The sequence below is a fragment of the Schistocerca cancellata genome, chromosome 2 (assembly GCF_023864275.1).
Source record: "Schistocerca cancellata isolate TAMUIC-IGC-003103 chromosome 2, iqSchCanc2.1, whole genome shotgun sequence".
Classification (NCBI taxonomy): Eukaryota; Metazoa; Arthropoda; class Insecta; order Orthoptera; family Acrididae; genus Schistocerca; species Schistocerca cancellata.
The window spans coordinates 1,072,817,712-1,072,834,084 of record NC_064627.1 but is presented as its reverse complement, the minus strand read 5'-3'; the positions used below and the strand labels follow the sequence as shown (position 1 = coordinate 1,072,834,084).

At 39.7% G+C, this 16,373-nt stretch overlaps 1 protein-coding gene across 1 annotated transcript in view; it reads left to right on the top strand.

The window, feature by feature from the left end:
* Positions 1-13,169, top strand: part of LOC126163072 (specificity protein transcription factor 3-like) — a 37,737-nt gene extending 24,568 nt beyond the window's left edge. Inside the window, exons 3-5 of the mRNA XM_049919977.1 lie at positions 5,088-5,216; positions 9,338-11,093; positions 11,229-13,169. Coding sequence (XP_049775934.1) covers positions 9,373-11,093; positions 11,229-11,403 — 1,896 coding nt within the window. The 5' untranslated portion in view covers positions 5,088-5,216; positions 9,338-9,372 and the 3' untranslated portion in view covers positions 11,404-13,169. The remainder of the gene's footprint in view (positions 1-5,087; positions 5,217-9,337; positions 11,094-11,228) is intronic.
* The last annotated feature ends 3,204 nt before the right edge of the window (positions 13,170-16,373 follow it).

Here is a 16,373-nt window from a genome sequence, read left to right as displayed (position 1 = left end):
TGCGGGAGGCCGGGTGGACGTACCGCCGAATTGCTCAACACGTGGGGCGTGAGGTCTCCACAGTACATCGATGTTGTCGCCAGTGGTCGGCGGAAGGTGCATGTGCCCGTCGACCTGGGACCAGACTGCAGCGACGCATGGATGCACGCCAAGACCGTAGGATCCTACGCAGTGCCGTAGGGGACCGCACCGCCACTTCCCAGCAAATTAGGGACACTGTTGCTCCTGGGGTATCGGCGAGGACCATTCGCAACCGTCTCCATGAAGCTGGGCTACGGTCCTGCACACCGTTAGGCCGTCTTCCGCTCACGCCCCAACATCGTGCAGCCCGCCTCCAGTGGTGTCGCGACAGGCGTGAATGGAGACGTGTCGTCTTCAGCGATGAGAGTCGCTTCTGCCTTGGTGCCAATGATGGTCGTATGCGTGTTTGGCGCCGTGCAGGTGAGCGCCACAATCAGGACTGCATACGACCGAGGCACACAGGGCCAACACCCGGCATCATGGTGTGGAGAGCGATCTCCTACACTGGCCGTACACCACTGGTGATCGTCGAGGGGACACTGAATAGTGCACGGTACATCCAAACCGTCATCGAACCCATCGTTCTACCATTCCTAGACCGGCAAGGGAACTTGCTGTTCCAACAGGACAATGCACATCCGCATGTATCCCGTGCCACCCAACGTGCTCTAGAAGGTGTAAGTCAACTACCCTGGCCAGCAAGATCTCCGGATCTGTCCCCCATTGAGCATGTTTGGGACTGGATGAAGCGTCGTCTCACGCGGTCTGCACGTCCAGCACGAACGCTGGTCCAACTGAGGCGCCAGGTGGAAATGGCATGGCAAGCCGTTCCACAGGACTACATCCAGCATCTCTACGATCGTCTCCATGGGAGAATAGCAGCCTGCATTGCTGCGAAAGATGGATATACACTGTACTAGTGCCGACATTGTGCATGCTCTGTTGCCTGTGTCTATGTGCCTGTGGTTCTGTCAGTGTGATCATGTGATGTATCTGACCCCAGGAATGTGTCAATAAAGTTTCCCCTTCCTGGGACAATGAATTCACGGTCTTCTTATTTCAATTTCCAGGAGTGTATTTGAGATCAGAATATGTACCAAGATTCTACAAAAATTGATGTCAGTAATACTGGACAGTAGTTTTGTGGATCACTTCTACTACCTTCTTGTAGACTGGCAGGAACTTTGCTCTCTTCCAACTACTGAACATGTTTTTTGTGTTTACGATAGATTATAGTTAGAAGAGGGGCTAACTCGGCCACAAATTCGGTATAGAATCTGATAGGGATTCAATTGGGATCTCCAGCTTTGTTCTTTTTTAATGATTTCATTTGTTTCTCAACACCACTGACACTAATACTTATTTCATTCATCTTTTCAGTGGTACAAGGATTAATTGAGGCAATTCTGCTGGATTTTTCTTTGTAAAAGAACATTTGAAAACAGAGTTAAGCATTTCAGATTTTGATTTACTATCTCAGTTTCAGTGCCTGTCTCATTCAAGAGTGACTGGACACTGACTTTGGTGTCACTAACAACCTTTAAATATGACCACAATTCATTGGGTTTTGTGAATGATCATATTGTGTTATGGTAGTCACTGAATGCTTCACCCATTGCTCTTTTTACAGCCAAACACATTTCATTCAGCATCTCTCTATCTATAGGTTATCCTTTTTTACACCTATTACGCAGTAGTCTCTGTTTCTATAGAAGTTTCTTTACAGTGGTAGTATACCATGAACTGTTCTGGGTACATATCTGTCCAGTTAATGGTCAACTATTCCTTTAAACTTAATCTGTGGTTCATTCATATGCTTCTGTCCTGTGCTGAAAGTTTCAAGTTCCTCATTGAGGTATGACACTACTGCTTTTTTTTTATCTATATCTTTGTGCTTGTTTTAGTTCTCCTTTGTACTTTGGTAATAATTTTGCCACAATTGCATCGTGGCCATTGGTACCAGTTTTGATGTGGACATCCTCAAAAAGGTCAGGTCTATTTGTTACCATTAGGTGTAATATATTTTCATCATGAGTGGGGTTCTGAACTATCTTATGGAGTTCTGAACTATCTTATCTATGTCGTTTTATAATGTTTCACAGACTGTCTTGTCATGCCCACCACTAACAAAACTGTAATTTTCCCAATTGATTGTTGAATGATTAATCTCCACCGTTGATGGTAGTACAAACTTAACATACAAGCCAACTCGTGTTCTCTAAAGTTTTCAGTTACATCAGGAGACAAGTCTGGTGTTGGGCAATAGAAGGATCCAATTTTCATTTTATGCCCACCCCTGATATTGAGTCTTGCCCAAACAATCTAATATGCATCTTCAGTTTCCGTCTCAGTGGATTTGAGTTTTGTGTCTACTGTGACAAATACACCACCTCCATTTCCTATTAGCCTATCCTTTCAGTATACAATTAAATTTTCTCCAAAAATCTCACTGCTGTCAATTTCAGGTCTCAACCAGATTTCTATACCAAGTATTATGTGAGCTTCACTGTTTTTCAGGAGCACTCCAAACTTTGGCACTGGGTTGCAAATACTTTTTCAGTTAACCACCAGGATTTCAGTACTGTCACCTATGGGTGGAATTTCCTTTGAATCCTACATTGATACTTCTGGGTTTCACCACAGATCTCATTACCTAGATTGGATGAAAAAAAAAAGAAAAAAAAAAAACAACAACCTGTGTGCACTCCACATACAGTCAGCTACATGGGTAACAGCCTGTGACATGTGGTGCACACTTGATCCATTTAGTGGTACTCTACAGTTCTCAACCCTATGGTGCAAGTCCATGAAATTGCAACCTAGCTCATCAAGAACTTTTGAAGTCTCTGGTTCATTCCTTCCTCTCAGCTCAGAACCAAGGGGTCACAATCAGTTCTGGGGACAATGCTGTAAATCGTTTCATTGAAACTTCATTCACAAGGCTGGGCTTCTCAACCTTCTCTGCCAGTCACTGGAATAATCCAAGTATGACCACAGAACCCAAACGACACCATCATTTCTTCCAGCGTCCGTCAAAATATGCAGTTGCTTGCACCCCGTTCCCTCAGTGGCTGCCGGAATAGCCTCTTCAACATTTTGAATGAGGTCCCCAGGCATACATACTGAGTGCATCTAGTATTCTTTCCTGTCCCTTGCTGCTATACGTTTGAACTGCCAACAATTAATAAACCCTACTCTTTTGTGTTTGCCTCCTCTCAACACCAGACAAAACACGTTTCCCCGTAACAGGTGAAGTGAGTCCCACTGGCTCAGTTTCAGTGAAAGACGGCACCTCAAACTTGTTGCTTAGGAGGATCAGTATAACGTCGTGAGTCCTCCCTAGTACCCGTCCATGCTGTGCGGATGTCTAGACCTACCACTGAAACACCACTCACAGTCAAGTGAATGAGTAATGGCAGATCCTGTACTTTCTGCAGAGGAGATAGTATCCACAGGAGAGCATAGTACTCGAGGTACCTATGATACCACTACCACAGGTACATGGCTCCCTGGCGCTCTGCCAGCACATCAATTCGCAGCACCTGCCAATCGTTCGACAGTAGACAGGATGATTTACAGCTGCTTATAATCATCAACTGACTCATCCTGTATTCGAGAAAGCGTTCCTATTGGGGCTGCATATTGCCTAGTGCAGTGTATTACAGGACTGTGAACAAATAACTTTGAGCTAAGCCTGCTAATTATCTTTTATGCTGTTGAGCTAAAAACTTAGTAATTCCCTAAAAGAATTGAAGAAAATACCCAAAACAAGATTTCTATTAAGGCAACAAAAAAACCTTTGGTAAAAATTACTAATTTCCTAAAACTTTTTGAGGTTTATTATAGTTATTAGTAAACTTGAAAATAGAGATGATTTATAATAAATGTTGAGAATATCTCTTGTTGAAGGGAAAACTAGATGTAACAAAATACATTTATTATAATATCTGCTACAGTAACTAAATCATACATGCTGATTTACTGCATATTAGGTTATGTGCAGAACAACGGTAACTTCCGAAAGTTCTGAAAAATGTGTGTTTATTTGTGTTGATATACAATGAAATTTGGAGTGATCTGTTCTTTGACAGTAATTGTGAATCACAGTGCTGAGTTGCCATGAAGTAAGTTATGTAAAAATACTCGCACTAGTAACTTACGATAATAAAGTTTTGTAAGCATCAGAAAATTCTCAGAAATAACCTGTTTCACCTGTAATTATACAATGAAATTAGAGGAAGATTGTTTTAAATGAACCTAGCCCTACCCTTACTAAAATTTTTAAAAGAGTACAAATAAGTTTAAGCCCAAAATTGACAATAACAGTAGGAGTTTATCACAACACTCGCCGAATGTTCAAAATTTTACATTATATTAACAGTACAAATGGGTATTGCTGCAATCGGTAAAATATGTGAATCTGTAATTTCAAATCTGCTCATGAATCTTGCACTCGCATTCTCATACAAAGGAAAATTACGTTGTCTGCTTTTACGTATAAATAAATGTGCGAATTGCACAGATTTTTTACTTAGTGTTTCTGTGACAATTTCTACTCAGGCATGTCAAAGAAGAACACTGCAGCTTGAATTTATCTCAGTCAAAATCTAGAAAAATGTGCAGCACCAACAAAGCATGCCTTCTGCCTGTTGCAGCTAATAGCAGCAAATAATTGCTGTTTATTGTTGTTAATTATTTTAGTGCTTTTCTGTTCATTTCGTGTATGTTATGAAATTGTGTTGGGGGATTTTTTTGCACATAAATTAATTTTGTGTTCAAACTTGTGACAGTAAATTGCAGGGACCTTTGCAGGTGTAATTTTTTCGGTGTATTACTTTGCTAACTGAAGCTTTGTTACCTTATAAGTGCCCTTTTTATGCCATATTTTCATTTTTTTAATTATTTATTCCCTGCCTGATTTTTCTGAATATGTCTGGAACCACAGTGTTGTCTTCTTAGCTATGAGCTATTTTAGGTTTTAGTTTTCATTCCGATACATCATGAATTTGCTTTCGGAATGTCATTATGTGCCTTGTTTTTTTCATACATATTACTTCTCATTGCAGGACTTCACCGACAGAACATTTCCAGAGGAGCGGAATGTCTTTTGGGGCATTAGATTCTGATCGTTCAGGCTGTCCAGACTGCAAGGCTGCCAGCCGTAGTCTCTGACAAGTGCTGTGAATGAATCTGTTGTATGTATATTTCTGATTGTTACTTTTTGTGCACTTTCACATTATTCTTTCTTGAATTGCCTCAATCTTCACTTTTCATTTATTAATTCCAGAACTAAAATAGCCTGTTCAGATTTCATACCCACTAGCTGCAAAAATACCTTTCAGATAACCATTCGTTCAGTCATTTCTTGATTGCGTATTGTAGGTTAATTAATGCTCAAAGCGAGCTGTACTTGTTTAGCTCCTGTTATAGTTCTGTTTTTCATTGTTGTTGCACCAGTTGTTTGAGATGTTTGTTTAGTTTACTTTTATAAAACATTTTACTGTCATATAACATTTAGTGAAGTTTGCTTTTGCCATTAGAATATAAGCAGTGCCTTTGTAGCAGTGCAGATGTAGATCCATAGAAGGATATACTTTTGGATAACTTATACTGTTATAGAATGTACTGTTGGAGGCTATATAAAATCTTGTCCGTATGTTTGGAGCTATGATTGACAAATTGTAGAGTAGTGTAATAACAATAAAATGGAGAAGGAACCGTTGCAGTTCCATAACATTGTATATGTGGCCATTACAAATGACCAACCCTGCTTCAGGTAGATTATCATTGACTTCCTGAGTGATTTTTGCTGCTCCTACAGAAAAGCAGTCTTGAGCTCTGGTATATGTACACCACCCAGCCAATTTTAGAAAATTATGATTTAGATTTTGAGGCATCTGGACTTTTATCCACATCAAAGACAACAAATTTAAAGTTAATTCAAGCCTCTATTCATACATGATCAGACTTCACACCAAGTTGTAAAAGACACAAAAGGACAACATGATGGTGTTTTTATCCTGCCTGCATAATTGTTACCAGGGACAATCCCTAACCCAGTTACAGGTTATTAAAATATATGTATTTAGTGCTGCTCAAGAAAACAGAATTCTCCAATTAGTAAATCTTTGAAATATTAGGCATGTTGTTAGGTGCAAGTTAGGCAAAATGTGTGGGTTATTTCATGCTCCATATGTGTGTGGCAAGTGTGGATATTGTACAAAGTTATGGGATGTTCTTGCAGTTTGTCTTCCAAGTGAATCCCTGACATTTCCAGCGGGAGTGAAATGATATTGCTGTGACCATAGCACTGGAAGGACATCTCCTGACAACATCAAACCATCAAGTGGTCTCTCTGGAGCCGTGCATAGCTGTCCGAATAAAACTAAGACTGGTGGTCCATGCCGCCAGCATACATCATAGCTCAGTAGTACCTTGGTCTCACACCTCACATGACAGTACTAAACTGTGACTTTTCAAAGAATAATATATGGCTGCATTCAGTATATCCCCACCCACAATGTTCCTCTGTCCATCATCTTTTATGTACTAAGATGATATGATATGTAATTCATGGGATACACACCGAAGCCTATGTGCATAGAAGTTAGCTTCACAAAAATAAAAATGAGCATTTTCTGTGATATTCTGTGTCCTGTTTCCTACAATTGAGTAATAGTCTGCTACATCCTGTGATGGCCTTGAGCAAGAGACATCAGTCTGTAAATGGACTGGCTTATCGAAGATACTGTGCTGATATTCATGTTGTATATGCCAATATCCCATTGTGTGAATGCAATAATTAATTTCCAGGCATCTGGACTTTTATCCAAATCGAAGTCAATGGAGTTAAAGTTACGTTAGGCCTTTATTTGACCATGACCTAAGCTCCTCACTGATCACCTGTGAAATTACACTTTGGAAGCTCAAATGTCATTTGCTACCTCTGCCTGCAACTGACTAGCTTCTACCATACTTTTGGAGATTTGGGCATGTCACACTACTAATATGTCAATACGTCGGCCTACGCATCTAGGCGAGTTGAGATGACTTTTCCTGATCCTGTAGCAATACCAAGCAGTGTGTACCCTTAAATTGACCAAGTCACAACATTCATCTCAACATTATTTATAATAGGGGAAAGGCAACCAGACACTTATAGCAGACAGATGTTTGACACAAAGACAAATGTAAAAGAAAACAGTTCACTGGCTTTCAAGCTCTGGCTCTTTATGTAGTAAGAAGTACACACATTCACTCACACAACCACACAGACACACAAATGCACATTATTGTGGCTGTGGTGACTTTAATTATTGATTATCAATTGTTGAGCTCGGTTGCCTGAGCTGATGGGTGTGAGGAGGGGTTAGGGAAGGACACACAAAGCAAGGAGTGAGTAACAGGGTAGTACAAGGCAAGAGTGGGAAAGACAGATGACTCAGTGGCTGCACAAAAAGACGAAAGGAGTTCTAAGAGGGTGCCAATGACCTTGCGACCATGAACACTATCTTTTCCAGCTTCCTCCTTATACCAGAGCCATTACCTCTTTCCAAATCCTCTTTGCAAAGCAGATGTGGACCCACAAGTATTTCACTTTTGTAGGCCAAATCTATAAATAAATCTGTGTTGCTGCCATGAGTAGTCACATGGTATCATCCTTCACCAACTTATTTATGGGCTATGTGGAGAAATCCTTTATATCCACTCAGTACTTAAAATCCCATGTCAGCCTCAGATTAATTGATGACATTTTCATGTTATGGGCACATGCCAAGGACAACTCGATGAGCTACCTTCCTAGGTGACAATCTCAACCTCTCAGAAGGCTCCATGAAGATGTCTGTTCATATACACCACACTAGCCATCAATAGTATCTCAACTTTGACAGCTGTCAACTGTTCCATGTCAGAAAGACGACTCTTCCTTACAACCTCACCACCTGTGAATGTATCTGCAGTGAAAAGCAGGAGTTTTTGAAATATACTGATAATCTTACCAGAGCCTTTATTGACAGACAATGTCTTACCCTGCTCATCCATAAACATATCTCCCCTGCCATATCCTCCTCTCTCATGAGTAAACATGTTAATCAGCCACCAACCATCACTCCTGTTATCACCCAGTATCACCCTGACATTGAAAAGTTCATGTACAACCATCACCAGGGCTTTGACTATCTCTCATCGTTCTCTGAGTTAAGGGATATCCCAGGCAAAATAGTAACCACATCACCCAAGGTAGTGCTCAGCCACTCACCCAACATACAGAATATCCTTACCTAACCCTACTCCAGTCCTGCACGCCATTAGTCATTCCTTTGTGGACGACCCAGGTGCAAGACCTGCCCCATACACCCACCCATCACCTCCTACCACATTCCAGTCTCAGGTATTTGCTATCCTATAAAAGGCAGTACCACATGTGAAAGCACCCTGTTATATATCAGCTATGTTGCAATTACTATCTAATTGTGCAAATGACCACCAACAAACCAAGACCAAACCCAAAAAAATTGGGCCATATGTGGAAGCAGCCACGTATATGCGCTATTCTGCAGGTACTGTTTCCTTGCATAAATTTCCACCACCAAAGTGTGACCAAATCCATATTTGACCATCCAGTTGCCAAACATGCTGCCCACCACAACACGAATTGCTTTAACTGCTGCTACATTACATGCACCATTTGGTTACTCTCTGACAGCACAAGTTCCTCCAAACGACATAGGTGGGAATTGTGTTGTCATAGTGTGTTGGGCATCTGCATAGGTGTATGTCTCAATGTGTGTACTTTCTACTAGAAGGAGAACCAGAGCTCAAAAGCTGGGGAACACCGTTTTCTGTTAGGCATGTGTATGCACCACATAAAAGTCGCCTATGGGTGAGGGGTTGCCTTTCTCTTAATTTATGTATCATTCCATCCAAAATGTATCAGATATCTGTATCGGTCTCCTAATTGGTTTGAGCACTGTTGTTAAGATTTCCATGTTTAGCTTGGGACAGAATACTTTTGAAAGAACAGGAAGCAATTACCTTGTGGATGCCGTGGTGAACAAGATTTTTTTCAATCACTTTTAACTAATTTCATTTGTAAATAATAATTGTTACATATTCAGGAAAAAAACTTTTAATGCGTATGTTGTTTCTCCACAACAATTTTGTGTGTGTGTGTGGTGTGTGTGTGTGTGTGTGTGTGTGTGTGTGTGTGTGTTTGAGGGGGGGGGGGCAAAAAGCAACAGTGGAAAATTCTGTAGAAAATAGTAAAATTCTTGTATATTTTGTGTTCTAATCCTGTGCATTATCTTATTTGCAGGTTCTGTAATTTTACAGTTTTTTGACAGAGCTAAAATGAACTTCACACCATTTGGAAGTCCGTTCACTGGATCAGTTCCTACAGCTACTGTTCATCAAGTTGCCACTGCAAAGCTTGCTCACAATGTTGCTGCTGGTGGCCAAGTTCTGGGTGTTTTTAGTGGTGGTGATGGTGCAGTGCATTATTTGCGCCCTGTTGATCCAAATGGTTTTACGTTGACAACCCAAGGTGCCATAAACAGCCAGCATCCACAGGCGCAGCAAGCACTGATAACCCTTCCTATCAGCATTGCTGGAAAGCCTGGTGAACCTGGACAGCCACAGCAAGCAGTTCACATTCAAGTAGTTAACCCGAACGCAACGCTAGGTGCTAATGGTGCTGCTAGTAATGTGGGCCCCAAGTATATATCTCCTCTTTTCTCACAAGGGATTTTAACATTATGTGGTCAACAGCAAGGTGGTGAAATTGTTCAGTTGCAAGTGCAGCATCCTCACATTCAGGTAACACCACAACCGGCTCAGCCACAGAGTGAATCAGATGCCTCCAATAACAGCTCCCAAGCACAGGTTTCGTTGCAGCAGCAACAGCAACAACAAACACCTCAACAGGAACAGCAGCAGCAGTCGCAGCAGCAGCAGCAGCAGCAGCAACAACAACAACAGCAACAGCAACAACAGCAGCAGCAGCAGCAGCAGCAACAACAACAACAGCATCACCAACAGCAGCAACATCAACATCAGCAGCCACAGCAGCATCCTCAGGAACAGCAACAGCATCATCACCAGCAGATCCAAACACACACAATTGCTGTTGCAACAGATGATAAGCCAGAGGAGCACCAGCAGGCCTTCCCTGTAGCCGTTGTAGCACATCTTCCACAAGAATTAATTTTGCGTGACGGTATAGCCACAATGGAAATTGAAAAGATACAGGGGGAACCAGGCAAGGAAACTTTGCAACTGGCTATTGTTAAATCGGAAAATGATAAAGATTCTCAGGATGACTTTAATGGAAATGGGGCTCAGCATGCTACAGTTGCTGCCATGCCAGCTGCATGGCAGAGTATTGCAACCCCAGGTTCAACAGTGGCAGACTACTTGTCACGTATCCCAGCATCGACACTTCCACTAAGTTTGCACCACTTCTTGAAATTTTCTGCCGAAACGATAAAACGGGAAGCAGCCATCGAATCATCCCCCCTTTCAAACCCTGAGATTGTCGAAGTAGCGAACGGTGCAGCAGTTGAGGAGCCATCTGCCCCTGCAACAAACACAAAAACAAAGAAAAAGAAAAAGTATAAGAAAAAACCTCCAAAACCCCGGCGGCCCAGGCCAGGTCAAGTGCACATTGCAACTGCGTTGGACGGCACGACATTATTTTGTTGCCCCGAGTGTCATATGGCATATCCCGAAAAAGAGCTGTTAGAACAGCATCTTGTCGGGCACAAGATAGAACGGAGGTTCATTTGCGATATTTGTGGTGCAGGTTTAAAACGGAAGGAACATTTGGAGAGGCACAAGTTGGGTCATAATCCAGATCGTCCATTTGTTTGTTCTGTTTGCCTTAAAGGCTTCAAACGTAAAGAGCATCTAAATCTTCATTTCGTTATACATTCAGGAGAAAAGACAGAACTTTGCCCAGAGTGTGGTAAAGGTTTCTACAGGAAAGATCATTTACGAAAACATGCACGCAGCCATCTTACAAAACGCGTGAAAGAGGAACTTAACAACCAACAGCAACTGCTACAGCAACAGCAGCAGCAGCAGCAACACCAACAGCAGCAGCAGCAGCAGCAGCAACAACAACAGCAGCAGCAACAGCAGGCACAGCCACAGCAGCAACAACCATTGCAGCAGCAGCAGCAGCAGCAGCAGCAGCAGCAACAACAACAACAGCAGCAGCAGCAGCAGCAGCAACAGCCTCAGCAGATAGAACAGGAACACCAACAGCACCAAACAGACCATGAGGCTCAGCAAGTCAATGCCCCTGCTGCTACCATGGTTGCAACAGTGGTTTTACCAACTGCAGCAGAAACAGGTGCTATGCTGCTGCAGCATCACCGCTGAAAAAATCGAAGCACAAATTTTCTAGCCTTAAAGGGAATATGCTGGGTGAGGACAGTACTCCTGAGACCATTGTACTTTTCTTAGCTGTATATACTAATATTTAGCACCTTCTATTAACTTTTGCATATGTTGCTTACGGATAGTGATCACTTGTGCTGCAGAGTTACTGTTGTACTGTTTTTGATAAATCATATACACAGCTTTTATGTGTGTGGTACAGGTTTATGATTTTATACCGAGCTCAGAATGATTGAACAGTGTGAGAGGGGGATCACTATGATTTATAAATTAAAACTTACTGCAAATAATTGTTGAATATGGACATTATCCCAACTAAACGGTAATTACCAGGTATGTTATGGAGTACATCTTTTTGTACATCACAGTGGGCTTACAGCCCTTTTTGAATATTATGATAGGGAGTGTAACTTCCTGTTATTTTATGAATATTTCATTGTTTTACAGATAGTGTTAACACAGATGTGTATAGTTAACTGCCAAGTCCAGAATAATAAACAGATATATAATATATATATATATATAAGAATTAAATTGGATTTGGTGAAAATGTGTTTATTTTTTAGCACCGTGTAATCCTACTTCGTACGTTCATTGTACTACGGCAGGAATCGACAGACATCTAAGTGGTAGATACTTGTACAGTGAATTTGCCAAAGCAAAGATCTGTCCAGAATACATAGTTGCTACCCTAGTCGTACATTTTAATACTTTATTTTGTTTATCTTGTGTGATCACTTAATGCATAGAAGTTTTGTTTTATGCCATACCACGTAGAATGTTGATATTGTTGAATAAACAGAGTCATAAGTATGGTATTGAACAGTATATGTCTCAGTCATCAGATAATACAGTTGAGTGGCAGGTGGCAGGGATATATAAATCAATCCGATGTTTGTAAGCAAACTACTACTGTTGCAAAAAAGACGAAGTATAACATTTATGTGTTTTACGATGCGTTATGCTACCTTGGATCCATCACAGTGAAAATTTGCTCTATGTTTTCTTCTAAATAAGTCATTGAGTTTGCTCCTCATGACACTGCATTCCATAAGGTTCTTTGTAAAGCTAAATCCTGTTTCTTTCCTTATTTCATCTACTTAAAGTATTTATTGATATTTTATTTGCAAAAATTGAATAACACTGCTCGGACACTTTTTACTTTACTTTTAATTTTGAATAATGGTTAATAGTTGCTTTTGTGCAACAGACACACCACACTCAGCACCTATTATCTTAAACTGTACCTGTTTGTGATGCAAAGTGATTGTGTCTCAAAATTCTTTACTTTCTGTCACCCCACTGAAGCAGACAAAAAGGTAAATCCTTTACATAAATGATTGACAAACAGCAATGTGTGTTCAGTAATATCTGTTTAAATCAGACATGTGAGGACCTTGTTGTTGATTATATCGTCTGGCATGTCCCATAGCTTCATGTTAACCTGTGTGTCTATGTTTATGTTGTGTATTCCTGTATGTTATTTAAATCACTGCAGAACTACTTGTTATTTTGTCTTGAAAAATTTCAAATATAAATACAATGGAAACTTACTGATTTCATTTTAGTGTTATGGGGAAAGGCTAGGTACTCCAATGTTCTAAAAATTTTATTTATAGAATTTTTGAGGCATGTCCTGTACATAGTGGCCTACATGGAGTGTATAATTTTCAAGTATGAATTGTACATGCTTATATAGTTTCCACTTTTGTAAATTATTTTTATTGAAATATATACACAAATCTTTATCAGTGGTGTTTTTTACACATATAATTGAGGGCTAGGAGAGTTGTTACAGAGTGAGATTCAGCCAGTTGAAAGAACACAGCATATTAAGTTTCACATTGTATCAGATCCAGTAACCCTTTGTTCAAAATAAACCAATTACTGTACTGCATTACTAATTGTGTTTAAAACCAAAATAGATTTATTTTGAATTATTGGATAATGTTTTTTCCTTGTTAGCATTGCGCTATGTAATTTATTTTGGAGGATAGTACATTACATAAGCTTGAAGTGGCAGTGCATTGTTTAAGCACAGATCATGGACCATGCATATTAGGCTGTCATGGCAGTTTCTTTGTGCTAGTCATTTTCACGTAAAAGATTGCACACAATTGCTATGTTGTAATTACAGTTCTCTCTCTGTGTGTGTGTGTGTGTGTGTGTGTGTGTGTGAGAGAGAGAGAGAGAGAGAGAGAGAGATTGGGAGGGAGGAGCAGGGGGGGGGGGGGGGGCAAGGCTGACATCGTTACCTAAATCTCCACCTCTCAATTTGTAGCAGGCTACTTCAAATTGTGGTGAAGGGTAGAATTACAATACTATCAGTTTATCCTGCTCATCTGTTGGCTTCTGTTTCAGTGATTTGCTAATGTTAAAAAATGTCTAAGTTTCTTCATGCTTCAGAGTTTGTGCTGAATGACAGTTCTTTCTTTAAATCAAAGGAAACCCAGAGTGTACAATCTTCAACAGGACTATGCCTAAGAAAGCATTGTTGTATTCAAACAAGTCTTTGACTTCAGGACAGCTTTATCTTTTCTTTATTATAGTCTTCAAGATATCTGAATTATTACTACTTTATTGGCAGTTAATAAAATGTTGTTTTGGAAGCCAAAAGTGTATCTTCTAGGACAAGAGCTGAGATAAATGGTTTTAATATCTCAAACTGTTCATATTGTCCAGTAGATCTTAACACGTTCTTGTTGTCTAGGATCACATTCATCTACATTTCCAAAATTCTTGTCCTTTCTCTTAAAATATCATCTTTTTCTTTGTACAATTTCATGTTTAAGCAAATATATATTTGTTGTTGTTTCTCCTCTTTCCAATCTCATTCTGCAGTGTTGAGGATTTGATTTACATGTGTGCATCAGTTGTGTACCACATTTTTTTGAGTTGGAGGAAAATGTTCTTTGATATGGATTGCAAGAAAATGAACACATCCAGGATCTTTGTTTTTTATTGCCAAAGATATCAGTTTTCATTTAACTGTTTTGGTTGATGTAAAGTATAGATCCATTTTTAACTCTGTAGATACTTATCTTTTATCCATGAAGTTTCCAAAGCATCATAAGGTTTTCAATAGCTTTGCACAATACAGTTTGTTTCAATGATAAAGTGACAGATGATCCAGAGGTATTGAATTTGATCCTAAGTTGGTTCTAGGACGTATCTGTCACTTACCACTACTCTCACCTCTTCCAATATCTATTAAAATGAAAAATGCCGAGTTGCATCGTTGTTCAGAGTTTATATTAAACTGTAGGTCCTCCCCTACAGTTGGATACGTCAGATTGGAGGTTGAAGGGAGGCAATGGCATACCATCTCTAACAGAATAATGGCTAGTAAATTGCTAAGGCAGCTGTACTTTTTTCTTCATACTATGCAAATTCTGAGTGTTCAAATATTCTTTTATCCATTCTGAGGAAAAAAAAAAGTGTGTTCTGTAGCCCCCTAGCTCAGTCGCTCTTTGTTATGTGATAGGGAATATATGTGGCATGTCAGGAGGCAATATTGTAATCATGCAAAGTAAAATTACTTATGTCCAAGGTATCAGGCAAAGAAAGTTGAAATTATTTGTCTCAATGTTATTGAAAAACAAAGCCACCGAGGAAAATAAATCTGTGTTAAGCCCTAGTTTGTAATTTATTGAACACCATTTCTTGTGTCATCAAACATGTTTGTAAATGATTTGAAAAGATGCGACAGTGTTTTGAAACCTGCAGAATGTTGCAATGTTGAAGGCAACATGTCACTAAGAGCTAACTAACTTTTGAAAATCACACTGTTTGCATTCTTTTACCAGCTTCTAAGAGGTGTTTTTGCTGTTGGGTTTGAGCTTGGTATGTTTGTGCCTGAGTCTAGAAACTTTAAAAAATGGCTTGTGATTAACTAAACTTTAAAAAATGGCTTACGATTAACTGTTTCTTTGACTGTAAAAGCGTGAATAATTTTCAGAGAGATTTTACTATAAAAGTTATGTGAACATTACATAACCTCAGTCATTTAATTCGTTGCTCTCTATTTTATATGTAGGTATGTATATTTACATTTCACGGACAGTGTATCATTGACATTACTGCTATATAATCCACAAATTAAGGCCAGTTCACTTGTCATAGAGATAAGTTCCTTGTTCTTTTCAGAAAATACACTTGTAAGGGTCATAAGTAACATACTAAAAAAAATTTATACTCTAATTGAATTGAAATACTGTGAAACTAAGTTGAGTTATTTCTTGTGTATCACACTCTGCCCCTTAATGTGAAATGCACAGTACAAAAACATAATTATTGAGCTTCCTTTACCCTTACAGTCGCTGCTCAGATCAAATATAATGATGTGGTAGTGGCTGTGACATGGATAATTACTATTGAAATCTCACTCATAACCAGAATAGGATAGTAATCTTTCTAGAATGTGTGTGTTCTGTGGTTTTCTGTTGTGACCTAGGGAACATAATTAACTGTTATCGTCCTCCTCCTCCTGTTTTCACTTGTTTAATCTCAATTTTTGTCAGGTTTTTTTGACCGTGCGAGTTTTTGTAGGTGGGGGCATTGCACACACATGAATAGATTTCCAGATGCCTCGCAGATAGAAATATAATTTGCCGTTTCAGTTTAGTTATGGGTTTCTGTAAATTTTGCTATGAGACAACTGATTCAAAGTGTATTCTCCAAAACATTTGCTCAGAAATTAAGTTCTGAATGTACAGTGTGTTCTATTTGTTATTAAGCTTTGAGTGAATTATGCTAATGGCAGTCTGAAGGAAACATATTGACTGCAGGTTCCAGAAGTCCAATGTTTTAGGCGAGTCTCTTTTCTCCTTCTGGCTATGCATATTTTGATTTTCTTATGTGAGGCTGTGGAATTATAATATCAGAAATCTTTCTCCTGGTTGTATTGCCAGTCATTTTTACTATCCTTGTCTGTATGGTGTGCCATGTGTGTG